General features: G+C 35.9%; 1 protein-coding gene across 7 annotated transcripts in view; it reads left to right on the forward strand.

Moving 5' to 3' along the window:
- LOC125043967 (mitogen-activated protein kinase kinase kinase kinase 3-like) overlaps window positions 1–10,871 on the forward strand; it is a 74,546-nt gene extending 63,675 nt beyond the window's left edge. For all 7 annotated transcript variants that reach the window (XM_047640378.1, XM_047640379.1, XM_047640381.1 and 4 more), the window contains one exon: window positions 3,051–10,871. In XM_047640378.1, the coding sequence (XP_047496334.1) occupies window positions 3,051–3,168 (118 nt within the window). In that variant the 3' untranslated portion in view covers window positions 3,169–10,871. The remainder of the gene's footprint in view (window positions 1–3,050) is intronic.
- Window positions 10,872–14,312: the final 3,441 nt, after the last annotated feature.

Below are 14,312 nucleotides of genomic sequence, written 5' to 3' on the forward strand. Positions count from 1 at the left end.
ACTCACACTCACACACACACTCACACACACACTCACACACACACTCACACTCTCTCTCTCTCTCTCTCTCTCTCTCTCTCTCTCTCTCTCTCTCTCTCTCTCTCTCTCTCTCTCTCTCTCTCTCTCTCTCTCTCTCTCTCTCTCTCACTCACTCACACACACACACACACACACACACACACACACACACACACACACACACACACACACACACACACACACACAAACTCTGGAAACAAAATACCCTTGACATTTATGAAAGTTTGTGATGTGATCATGTATTCGAATTTTTGCTGAAAGTGTGTGTGTAAATGATAGTGACTCTTACAGGAGTTAGTCTTATTGACTTTTGGTGAAATATATAGTATTGTTTTTGTAAGATCATGAGTACAGAAAAAACAGTGCTCTTTTCTTCTTCTTCTTCTATTCTTCTTCTTCTTCTATTCTTCTTCTTCCTTACTTCCTCCTTATTTTCTTTCTTTCTTTAGCCTTTCCTGCTTCTCTCTAGTTATTAACAAAATATTTGATTACAATACTGATGCCTAATTGTCATTATTATTGTTGTTGTTATTGTTAATATTATTAATGTTATTATAGTTAATATTATTATTATTATTATCATTATTTTTTTTTATTATTGGTATTATTATTATTATTATTATTATTATTATTATTATTATTATTATTATTATAATTATTATTGGTATTGCAATTTTTATTATAGTCATTATTGTTATTAGTATTAATATTATTATTAATAGTAATATTTAATTTTGACAAAGTAGAGTGTAATAATATCATTTAAAAAAAAAATTAAGGTTGGCCAAGGTGTAAGTCAGAATCATGCATAGCTGAGGATTAGTGAAATTCTCATGATACTGACAGAAGTTTAATTTTCTGAGTATTATTTTAAAGAATAATAAATAGGAACTAGGTAATGTTGATATAAAAATGTTATTGGTATTATTATTATTGACTTAATTGTTATTATTGTTATAATTAATTACAGTGCTTTTATTATCATTATCACAATCATCATCATGTCATTTTCATTCAAGATTAGATGTCTCTCGCTCGCTCTCTCTCTCTCTCTCTCTCTCTCTCTCTCTCTCTCTCTCTCTCTCTCTCTCTCTCTCTCTCTCTCTCTCTCTCTCTCTCTCTCTCTCTCCTTTTTTTTGTGTATAGTTATGACATATTTTAAGATTCAATGTTAATCATTGCACATGTGACAAAATTTTAAATTCAATGTTGATGTTTTTAAATGGTACAAAATCCTTTTGAGAAATTAGTAAATTACACAGGATGTAGAATATGATACTGGATTGGGGGTATTAGATATAATTATTATATGTCTTTTTTTTTTTCCATTTGTCTGTTGGTTTGTTAACAAAGCCTCTTTTGCTTATTAAGTATGCTTTGTGTATGTGTGTGTGTTTGTGTGTGTGTGGTTGTGTGTACCCATAGTCTTTATCAGTCTGTGGATATCAGTACACATGCACACATACACATTCGCACAAGTACATACTGCTCTTTCTCTGCTAACTGTTATGCTGCTTTGCTAACAATCCTTCCAATGGCTGGCACCCTCATGGATCACCACCGCACCCCAGCGTTGTAATAGTGTCAAGCAGAAACACAGAGGTGCGGGACATGGATGAAGGCGTCAACCTCTATGTCCTGGCAGGCCACGAGAATAGTTACTGAGGCATTCCCCCCCCCTGTCTCTCTCTGGCAATGCCCTCCTCTCTTCTCCCCCCCTCTCAGAGATCAGGTAGAGGGCATTCCACTGGGTATTTTTATATCTTGGTATTCACATTTAAACCACTGTGTTTTGAGAGAAATTGAAAAGTTGCGATATCAGCATTTATTTATTTATTTCATTATGATTATTAAAATTTTGTTTTTTGTTATACCTCCTAGGCATGGTTTTTTTTTTTTTTTTTATGAATATAGTTTATTCATTTTATGGTTCCCTCTCAGTTCATTTATTCGCATGGAGCAAGAGTTCCTCTGTTACAGTTACGAGTACCATTAGTTTAGCTGTTAGAAGTGATATTATAGATGATGATAGAGATTTTGTCATTCCTTTAACCCATTGTATGTGGGCAGATGTACTGTCTATTGTAGTATTTTTCATAAATTTTGTTGCTGCACACAGATCTCTCCACAAGTGCTCAGCTGCCCATAAGTCAGTCAATAGTAGGCCTGACATTACCTAACCTGATTTCCCCATTTCTTGATTATTTTTCTTTCTCTCTTTTTTTCTTTCTTTCTTTCTTTCGTTTTTCTAATGCTGGTAATATTGATATTGATATTATGATTATTGTAATGTTAAATGAATACAGATAGCAATATATATATATTTCTGAAAATCAAGGAAAAGAGTAAACAGGTATGATAGGTAGGACTAGGAATTGACTTCTTGATGACTAAGTACTTGTGGAGCCATCTCTGCATAAACACAGTTAAGCTAGAGTTACAGTGGACATGGCTTGTACGCCTTGTTGTCCCAGGCACAGAGGGTTAAAGTATCGTGACCATCAAGTATGTATTTACATTCTTGCGTAAGTATTTTCATGACTTAGAAAGAACGAAAACAAGGTAAAACCAAGAATATCAAGAGATTTCGTTTGGATGTATAACTTCCCAATGGTAGAGCCTGCATGGTGAGCCAGATTTTAATCCCAGGATGCATGACTTTTTTTTCTATTTCTTTTCTTTCTTTTATATATGGCTATACAGCTCTTTTTCTTTCTGGTTGCCCTACCTTTCTCTTGGTTTAATAGCTTTTGGTAATAAGCCTAGCACAACTATAGGATTTGTATTTTTTAATTTTTTTTTCACCCAATATTTTTGTAATATATATACATATATATAGATATATATGTGTAATCTCTTTAATCCATATGTTGAAATAAATTGTAATTATGTGATGAAAGTTATGCTCATGTTATGAAATATCTTAGGTACTTGCTCAATCCCTTGTTATTTTTTTTCTTCTTCTTCTTCTTTCCTGCTTAATTAGTGCTAATGACTATATAACATTTCAGAATCATCACACTGGAGAGCCGACCGTCATCAATGTTGGAGCCAAGTAGTGCAGCCTCAGGGGAGAACCAGGGCGTCAATTTGTACATTCTTGCTGGACATGAATCTAGCATGTACTGAGCTGTCCTCTGATGGCTGCTGCAACAGTGAGAGCAAGATACAACGAGAAGAGCAAGGGGTGCAAGTGGCTTGAGTGAGCGTGGCTTAATGTTCGAGGAAATAAGAATGTGCTTGGACTAGTGTTTAGGGTACCAGAAAGGGACACCCTGCAATCTCTTTAGAGTCCAGATCTTGGTGTAGAGATGCGTGTGTGATATACCAAGGTACCAGGTACTATTTTCCTTAAAAAGACGAAAGAAGAGAGTTGTCTTAAAGGAAAAAAGACAGTGAGAGAATTCAATGGTTGAGACAATAGAAGAGTGCTTTTAATTGGTTTAAGTCTGCCCGGATACCTGAACTTTTGTGTATTTTAATTGAATTTTGCCTCGATTATGACTTCCTGGATTGCTCAGAGTGAGAAATGGAAATTCCTTTTTGACAGGATTTATAGCTACCAAAGAGGTGAGTGACTTCTAAAACACAGAAGAAAAATATATATGTACCAATAAATACAAAAAGGTTCTATATTATAGCTAAAAGCTTATCATTCACAACCAGCACACATATTATGGAAGTTTAATTTTCAATTTATAGAAAAAAATTATTGTTGTTAGAACAAAAATATTTTAAAGAATAATAAAATGAAATGGAGAAAAAATTCAGAGGTTTAAACAGCCATTCTGCTGATAAAATTGATAGGAAGCATACAGATTCTGTATTATCTGTGTTGAAGGAAAGTGATAGTTAAAACCCTGCTTTAATTCAGAAATTATACTACTTTTGAAATGTTGAATCTCCTAAATACAAGGATGAGGGAATCACTAATCCCAAACAGACCTGCAGTATTTGCCATAATGATAAGGAACTCCAGTGAACTTTCAGTGAAAATTTTAATCATATTTTGTTTAGTATTTATATATTTGGAGCTTTGTTTTAAGACATTTATCAGTTAGACTGCACTCTTGTGCAAACTATACAGATTGTTCTAAGGTTGTCCACAATTGGCTATACTACAATGCACCAGGCAGGAAAAAGGGTTTAATTTCATGCAAAGAATGCTCCATGTTTTGGTGATTGCAGCAGATATGATATTTATGGTGAAATCTAGCCCTCAAAAGGCCTAAAAATTGTGGCTTTAGTCCATAACTGAAATACTGATGATATTTTAAGGACTAAATTCCAGTCTTCTTAGTGGCTCAGGACAGTTTTTATGAATGTGTGTATAAAGAGAGAATTTTTACGATAGCTGTATTAGTCCATTCTTTGCAGTGCATGACAGGACAGTGTGAAATCTTTGCACAGTCAGTGATTAGCTCTGTCCTCTTCAATTCATGCCAATAAGTTCTTCATACTGTTTTAAGGGAAACTCAATCAGCATAGGGCTGTATGCTCAGTACTAGAATGTAACCTTGTTTGTTGTATGTACATCCAGGTGAGAACCTCATGTCCAGATTGTAGTATGTCCAAGGTGTACCCAGCAGTGTTGCAGTGTAACAGTATTTCAATAGTACCAGTATGCTGTAGATCTAATTTTAATGGCTGTAAATGTTTAACAAAAACATTTACATGCGAGTTGTTAGACAGAAAGAACTTACGAAGGCAAAGCTGTTTTATTTTTGTTTTTGTTTTTGTTTTTTCAAGAAAAATGAAATCCTATGGAGTTAGTAAATTTCTGTAAGCTGATCTTGTATCTGTCCAAAGCATCATATTTCCTGGCTCACAAGATGTGAACATCATGCATTCATCTTTCTCCCAAAGGAAACAGAGAGTAGCTCTTTCACTTATTTAACTATGCATTGATAAGTAATAATCAGTATTTTATGGGATGACAATTCCTTTATTTGAGTGATATATTTAAAGAGGTGTGCTGCTGTCTCTCTTTCTGCAAAGCCTAGCTTTTTTTTATTTCTTTAGTATGTATAGACATTTTAACAGCAGGAAAACAGTGCAAAACAGTGATATAGTGAGTGCATGGGTCTGAGATTGAGAACTTTGAAATCACTGAATGTCTTGTTATTAACTTAGAATGTTTTGCAAAAAATAAGTAAACAGATATTGGAAATACTCCAGATCAAAGCAGTTGTCTCCAAGACAAAAACTGTAGCATTGCAAGTTGAAGTTGTGAAACTCTAGAATAGGCTGAAAGTATTGATGAGTCAGGCAGCCATATGAAATGTATATTTCATGGCCTTTGTACTTGGTTTTGATCAGAGGAATTTTGTGTTTTAAATGTATTCAAGTAAATTAAATGTGACATACATTTTCTGAAAGGTTCAGGGTGCACCTTATTTTTTACTGGATATAAGGAAATTTCAGGATGATCGGGGAAGGGAACTGCTGTTAAAGTGCACGAAGACTGGTATATTCTGTGGTGCTTGTGGAGGTTAAACAAGAAAATGAGAGTGAAAAAGCAAGGAAGATAGAGATTGCTGTCTGTTTTTAAATGAAACATTTATTGACAACACAAAAGGCGACATCTGGCATAGGCGAGATGAAAAAAAATTAAGGTAAACTGTTTTAAAACGGGTTGGTAAAATAGCACTTTAGATTTGAAAAAGATCATAGTAGTACTTGGCTCTTGACAGTAAGGAAGGAGAATTAGCATTTTTATGTATGCCCAAGTTTTTTTTTTTGTGTGTGTGTGTGTGTGTGTGTGTGTGTGTGTGTGTGTGTGTTTGTTTTTGTGTTTTTGTGTGTGTGTGTCTGTCTGTCTGTCTGTCTGTCTGTCTGTAAGTATTGTACACTTACAAGGGTGTTTGATGCTCTGTTTCATTTGGGTTTATTTTTTTCTGGCTGTTGTGTACATGTGAAGGTTAGAGAGTGAGTGAATGGAGGAATGTTTCACAGCTCAAGCTTTACAAAATAGTTATAAGTGTGATGTCTGATTTTTTGTTTTAGGGAATAGTATAGGTTTGTCTTGTGTGCACTTATTTTTTCCTTGTTCTTTTTGTCACTTTTTTTTCCTTACATTGTGAAACTCGTTATACGAAGAAATAGCAGAGATTACTTCTAGTGAGAGGTAAAAGAAAGGAAAGAAACCATTCCCTCTAGTTTGTAAGATCTTCACAACTCTAAGCTTATGAACTTTCTTCCATTTATGCAGGATTTGATTCTAGCTTCTATTAACAGCATTGAATATAATTTGGTCAGATTCCATTTATCTGTATATCATACTTTAATCCTTGACGGTGTTGGGAGCAGACCATTATATATATCAAGGGTAAATGTGGAGTTCATGCTCTGGGTATCTGATATAGAAGAAAACGTAGGTCAGTCGTATCTGCTGTTGACCCACAGTGATGTGCGTACTGTTGTTTGAAATAACAAAGAATTTTCTAACGGGTTATATGCTATGTATAATTTTGTATTACTTGATATTACTATGTTACCGACATTTTTTGTGATTTAAATTCTTGTCATATATATATATATATGTGTATTACCTGCATGCCCTTGTCTGATTGTGTTGTACTCCATATCCATCATAGAAGTTTAGCTTTTCATTACAGTTTAAGCATTGAAGTTCAGTAGATTTTTTTTTTTTTTTTTTTTTTTTTTTTTTTTTTTTTTTCCATTGATATATATCATTTATATTGGAGTGAAGTCATGTGTACTTAATTGATTGCTCATGCTATCCACCTTGGTTTGATATTGGTGCTTGTGGTGTGGTGTTGGCTAGGCTGAAGTCTTGGCTCGGTGACAGACATTGTAAAGAGGAAACTACAAGATACACTGTAGAAAGGAAACTATGATAGACTCTGTCCCAGATGCAATATTCCTAGCAATTGTTACTGTAAAACATTTTGTTGATTTGATTACATTGAGGGAGTGCTTGGTAATGGTCTAACAATTAAGATATGGTACCTTCATAGTAGGACCACACAAATCAAAACAAAGTGTAGTGGCTTACTCATTCCAAATTGTTTGTGTGTATACATCACAGCAAATTATATGGAAAAACTGAAATAGCAAATTGGAAATATGTGGTACTTATTTGATGTTAGAACTAGATAATCAAAATCTTAGAAGTCTTACGCATGACTTGAAAGGTTAGATTAAGATATGAAGGGAAAACTTTACCACAGTGGTAATAAAACTTTAGTTCTGATGTAGTGCCTTGAATGTACAGTTTAAAAGGTTTTGTTATAGTGTTATTTTTTTTTTTTTTCCTTTTTTTTTTTTTTTTTTTCCTTTTTTTTTTCCCCCATACCCAAACCCCCACCCCACCCCACCCCAAAGAGAGGAGATATCATTTATCAAGCTTTTCATATATAGTTACAAAAATCTGGTACATAAGGTTATGAATACAGTAGCTTGTCCACAGGGCTGTCAAAGATTACAATATGCATATCCAAGAAAAAAAAGAAAAAAAAAAGCCCAGCAAAATGTATTCATTGCATCAGCGACCGCATGATTTAACAGTTGTGATATGTATTTAGAAAGATTTTTAGCTTCTTGTAGGTAGCATTCACACAAAGAATTGCTGTATCAAAATGGGTACATGAGACTGGAAGTGACTTCTCATGCAGCAATGTACTCACCAGAAAATCTTCCCCATAGTACTGTTCCCTTTTGCATGAAAACAGTGGCAAGGCATTTATTGTGGGCTTACCCAAACACACAATGATGTGTTCCTAGATTAGGATTATTGTCATTTTCCTGTCTGGAAATAGGTTCAGAAACCAATGAAAGTAAAATTGGTTCTTGTATATATATATATTTATAAACAACTTATGTAAATTGATAAATTTTTTGTACATAGAGACTAGGTGAAGACAGGAGTGGATGCAGCACCTGAGCTGACTGCTTCTTCACTCTCCCAAGCTTTAAAGTGGACCCCTCATGCTTACCAGAGGCTACCAACCTCTCCCATTATATCTATCTAGCTTCTAGCTCCACACAGCTACCCCACCTCATATCCAATGTTCGTTTCTATTCTTTACGTAGTCACATATTCAAAGCGAGTAAAGTTGTTTGAGTCTGTGAAGAGTACTGGATATGGATGTCCATCTTGTAGAAGCACACAAGTGTTAATGGATCTAAGGGTGCCAGACTGTGTGCATGTGAAAGCAGTAACATCATTGCAGTTTAACCAAAGAAAGCATACCATTGCATTCCATGTCACATGCAGTTTGGCATCATATTGTATTTATTTTAAGTATAATTTCCATACAACTACCATCATGAAAACCAAACAGTCTCATCCGTGGTGCAGAGGGCTTTATCTATTTGCAAAATTTTTACAGAAATAAAATGAAGGTTAACCTGTTTCCTGTGTTTATTATTACTGTGTTGTGTTTGCACTTGAAAATATATATATATATTGAAAAAAAAGTAAAAGTTGGGTATTTCACAACAGTAGGTGGTTTATTTGTACAGTTTATTGCCAGTGAGGTTGTATATTATGAAGCAAGATTGAAACAAGTATCATATAAGTAAATATAGAATAAAATTGGTGTGATGAAAAACCTTAATGTTTTTAATGATTACTTCAAGAAATGTTTATTTCTTTGGAAATCCTCAATTTTATATATCTATATAAAAGCCTTTTACAGTTTTGATATTATATATGTAAGAAATCAACTTGTATATAAAAAGTGATACAAATCTTCAGACTTCTCTTAATCATCAGTACATTGTTGAGGAAAAAAGTTTTGGATCGGTGATTGTCAGTTTTTGATGGCTTAAATGCATACAGGTAAGAAAAATATTAATTGTGTCAGGTGATGAGGGGATTATTTGGTTTGGGTGGTGTAAGTTCATGGTTACCACGAGTTCTTAAATTTATCAAATTTTACTAATGATACTGATTCTATTCATCAAGTTAGAGGAGCATGTCCCTTGTAAAAAGAATATGGTAATTTCAGTGAGGAAGAAAACAAAAAAAAAAATATGACCCAGATGATTAGGCTAAAAGGAAAATCAGTACCCATTCTGTCACTCGGCTGGCTCTGAAATATGTCAGAAGTAGAAAGCTAGCAGATTTTGATCTCGGTCGTTTGTGCAATACTTCATTTCTCTTGGTAAATTAGATAGCTGGAGCAGAATCTAATTTTGCAAAAGAAGATAACGAATTTTTGAAATATGGTTTGTTAACCCCTAAAGGTTGGCAAAAAAAAAAAAAAAAAAAAAAAAAAATGTTTTGATAGTCATGCAAAGTTGGGAATGGGAGCTTTAGATAATTAAAGCACTTCTTTTGGGCAACTTTCCATCTCTTGTCTATTGTGCATAAAGGACTAAATGATGGTTACAGTATTGCATTCTTAAAGGGTTGAATATTTCCTGTTAACTTTGCTACTTTTTCTTCTTAATTCCTTTCTCCTCTTCAATTTTGTGTCTATATCAGTCCAAACACACAATGTGTGTGTATATTCCCAACTGTTATATAATTGGTTATAAAGAAGTGCTAGAGTTTATAAAAAGTGATCAGATCTGGGTAGTGGTTTAAAATTTGAATTTCATGGTAGTCAGACAAGATATTGTATCAGTTGTTGTTCAAGGCAAAGAAGTTGCTGTTGATTCTCCATTCTATCTCAAGTGTTTATTTAGAAAAAAATCTCTTCCGAAAGTGAATCACTGTATTATCCATGATGATGATTTGTTAATCTAGCTGGCTAGGATTTAGGATAGCAAAAGGGGTTAACCTCTCTGAAGGGAATAGTTGATTTTTTTAAAATTGTTTTTAATATCCTGTTGAAATGTGTAGGTTCTGTCAGCCTTTCAACATAAACATTGTGATATTTGAGGAAGATAGGAAGGAACTTCAGTCATATTAATTGGTATATTGTTCTGTAATGGGGTCATGTAACTTTCATATACATTTGTTGTAACTCTCAAGAAGTTATGGAAAATTGTCATTACTCTTAATAGTAAAATAAACTTGATTAACTTCATATTACCATATTTTTATTCAGAAGGCTATGGTGATAGTCAGTCGATTCAAGTAAAATTAGAAAATGAATTGCCACAGAAGGATGATTCACATCTAATAAATGAAAATTCAGACAATAGGCAAAACAGAAATATCAAATGGTATTTAATGTTATCCTAATCATAAAGAGTGTCTATAAGTGCTTGTCTGGATTGAGTGCTGATGGTAAAGGTTGACATTGTGATTAAACGTGTAGTTTTGAAAACTGTGCTTTATTTTTTCCAGAGAATTTTTTTTTTTTTTTTTTTTTTTTTTTATGCATAATGTTCATTTCCTAGTTGAGTGAGTACCACATTAGCTTATCAATTATTTAAAGAAATTATTATCAGGGGTGTTACTTTTGCTTTTTAGTTTGATATTTCATGCTATTAACCAAAGCATACCGCACAAAGTGTTGCTAATTACTCAGCAGTTTTAATAGTAATATTTTCCTTTTCTTTTTTTGTGTATGAGAAAAAGTAAAAAGAAAAGTTGGCTGTGTTAAAGTACTATATAAGGGGAATAGATTAATCAAAACCGCAATTTATATTCCACCAGTTTTTTTAAGTTCGACGAGGGAATATATGGCCATTATATGTTAGACTACGGAGACTGCGCGTATCTTTGGCAGCCGCACCGACAAAGTGCGTCTGGAGGCTACGGCATGTCACAGTAATCTGGAGTTGTGTGGGCTGGAGGTTCTTCAGTAGCTCTTGTTTTACCCAGTGTACTGTATATACCCTCTTCCATACATTATACAGTATACCTTATTCTTAATGATGAAGCACAATAAAGTATATTGTATTTATTTTAAGTATACCTTTTAATACCCTATGTATTTAATTTGCATTTCTTGTATGTGGATTACTAAGTTATTAAAGGACTGTATGTGTGAGGATAGCCCATGGAAAAAAGTACTTGCATAGCATATTCATAAGCTTTTTTGAATAATAAAAATGACCTTGTAAATTCTTGACAAAATTCTTGCTGACAAAAAAACAGAAAAAAAAAGTTCTGTGCAAGCAAATGAATAGCTTTCATTTTTCAATTATGAGAGGAGAAAAAGATAATATACATAATCCTTACCCTTTCAAGTGCTACAATTCAAATTGTAATATATGATTTAAATATTCAACAACAGAATAAATAGTAATCCCCCCCCCATCATTGTCATGGGGTGGGGGGGCTTAGGAGGCGAGGACTGGGAACTCCCCTGCCCTCAGCTGAACTTACTTTTCATTGTCTTTTTTCCCCTCCAGCTTTTTCATTTCCGTCTCTTCCCCAACTATTCACTTCCTAAGGATGAAAGGCTGACTTTGTGCCAATCCTGACCATCCACCCGCAGGGAACCCCATAACGTATGATGAGCATTAAAATCACCTGAAATTAATTTATTTTGTGGCAGACGTTCCTGAAAAGCAGAGAGCTCATCATAGATTATCACATTAATAGGTGGACAATAAATTGAACATATATTCAGATACATGCCATTAATTTTTACTTTGCATGCGACAAAGTAAAATCAATGGTCACTTCAGTAAAAGGGAGGTTTTGGTGGATGTACATGGCGACTCCGCCTCCACCCCTACCCTCACGATCCTTCCGACATAAATGGTAGTTCCTCAGCAAAACGACCTCGTCAGAGACCAGGTGTGTTAAGTGCATTTCTTGGAGAACTATATTATCGGGAGCATAGGACAAGGCTAATAATTTAAGGTCATGTACTTTAGAGCTACGACTTTGCCAGTTCTATGGTATATTGATCGACGCGATTATGTTTTATGGGTTTGGAAGTGCCTTGTCCACCAGTTTTCATTTTCTTTTTATGGGAGGGGGGCGCCTCCTCTCCCTCGCTTCCCGGGGACCTCTCTCGGGAGAGTTTGGAGACAGAAGCCTCCATGTCCTGCACCTCCAAGCGAGGGAGACGACTGACAGATTGCGATCTGCTTCTCTCTCGAGAAACCGATCGCGAGCCGGGTGAAGTCCACACAGGAATAATCGGGACGGGGAGGTGCACTCCGGACTGTGATTCGGTAGCAGCTTCCTTAAGATGTTTATGTTGGGTTGATGTAGCCATTTGATCAACCAATTTAGTCAATTGATAAACTTTAATATTTAATTATTTAACGGTTTCTTTCAGTTCAGCAATGTCTTTATCCTTAGCTGCAAGCCATTGACTGACATTACTTGTGCTAGGGTGATGTTAGTTACTGCGGCAGCATAGAAAGTATCGGGTTTGTGTGTCAAACTTTCCACTTTCCTCTTAGCTTCAGTACAACTAACTTCATGACTTCTCATATAAGCCAATGTCTCAGTCTCCTTCAGGATACTGCAGTCAGCAGATCCAGACTGATGGGGACCTCCACAGTTAGCACATTTGGAAATCTGGCTAGTACATGTGATGGTGTCATGGGCTCAGCACATTTACAACAAACAAATTTATTTGAATCCTTGTCAATACATCCTAATGAGGTGTCCGAATGTTTGGCATCCATTACAATGCATTGGCTTTTGGATGTCCAGTTTTCGTTCGCATATTCCCATCCTTCTTGGTCATACAATGAACGTCCAGTACGTCTTGGTCCTTCACGCTCTCGAGAATTTCACTTTCTTCCATCGTCCTCAAATCCCTGTGAAAGATTACTCCCTTACAGGCATTTCGGCCAATAGGAATAGTTACTCTAACTCGAAGATCACGAATTTGCGTCAGCTTAATCTGAGAGTTATATTGTGCTTTAACAAGGAGGCTTCCATCTCGCAATTATTTTGACAAACTCAAAATCGCCATTCACTTGACCATCAAGGAAGGACCTTTTTGATGATAAAGGGGTTCATGTTCAAAAGCGATTGATTTTCATTCACGCATTTTACATTCGCGAACCTTGCATTCTGGGTGGGGATTTTGAAAAGTGGTCTTCTCGTTTTGTCATTAGTAGGGATTCCATTGTTTGTAGTCAGACTGGTCATAGAAGAGTCGTGAGTCGCCCCTCCTTCTTGAGGAGGAGAAGGGGTAGCCGGGGTATCATTCATTCTGGGTATCGGACCAGGCCCGACCCCTTGTCTCAAAAATCGTAGTCCTGAAGGAATTAAAACCTCTTAACCTTTCTTATCAACCTAACAGCAATAGCTAAGAGAGTAAGGCAGTTGTCCGTCCTCTACCCCCATGGAAGCCTGGTTGCGTTCTCCAGTACCACAGAGGGATCGAGTTATGTGGAGGGCACTTCCTTACCGCCGAACTTGCCTAGGCGAAGGGCGGTAATTCAGACTACTGGGCCTCCCAACCCAGGGGTCAAAGCCACAAGGGCTACCCTAGTGTAGAAGAGAGCTGCGGGTCTGAAGTGGGGTGCTGACTACTCCTACTGTAGCCTCGTGTCACCTGCAAAAACAAGAGCACTGAAGGTGCTGGCAAAGCACTGTAAGGATCTGTAATTACAGGATTTACTTTATTTCAATTACTTTAGAACTCTGAAGCAATAATGTCTAGCGAGACGAGAGGCCCCGGGCTCCAGGGTAGCTCTTGTGGCACGAGACTTCGTACTTATTGCTGCTGCGTTTCGAAAAAGGTGTGTCGTCATCAGAGTTTCATACACGAGTGACTGCCGATATCCATCCTCCTCCTACTCATATACCCCCTACACCCCTTTCTCCTACTCACTCCCAAAACAGCCCATCCCCCTAGCTCCAGCCCCACCTACATTAACCCTTCCTCCATCCCCTCTATCCCTTCCACTCCCTCCTGGATACACATGTGAGTCCCTTATGTCACAACTATGCCCTTCCCCCAGATCCTCCACCTCCTGATACAACACCACCTTCCCCCTCTCATTTCTTAACCCAATGTCGACGTGCATGACGTGTACGTACGTGCTATGCCCACTATGAGTACTTGTTTGATTGTTTTTACACATACATGGCTACACCTGTACTAAGTCACCAATGAGCCAGTTACGAGTACTTCCTGTCTCGCTCGTTTACCCTTTTCTTTGAGTTACGGAAATATTTTATGTTATCTTTTTTTGTTGTTATTAATGTTTATAACATTATAATAATTATAATGTTTATGATAAAAATAACACCATCGACATTCATAGCACTAGTAAAGAATACGTTTTTCCCGCCAATTAAAATCACGTAAGATCACAAGTTCTACTAATTGACTCTTTTGTGTGGCTAAGCACTAGCAGAGCCATCTATGTACAAGACATTTCACAAAATATAGAAAATGAGCACAGCATTTTCCCCATGTTGTATTCAT

The sequence above is a fragment of the Penaeus chinensis genome, chromosome 34 (assembly GCF_019202785.1).
Source record: "Penaeus chinensis breed Huanghai No. 1 chromosome 34, ASM1920278v2, whole genome shotgun sequence".
Lineage (NCBI taxonomy): Eukaryota > Metazoa > Arthropoda > Malacostraca > Decapoda > Penaeidae > Penaeus > Penaeus chinensis.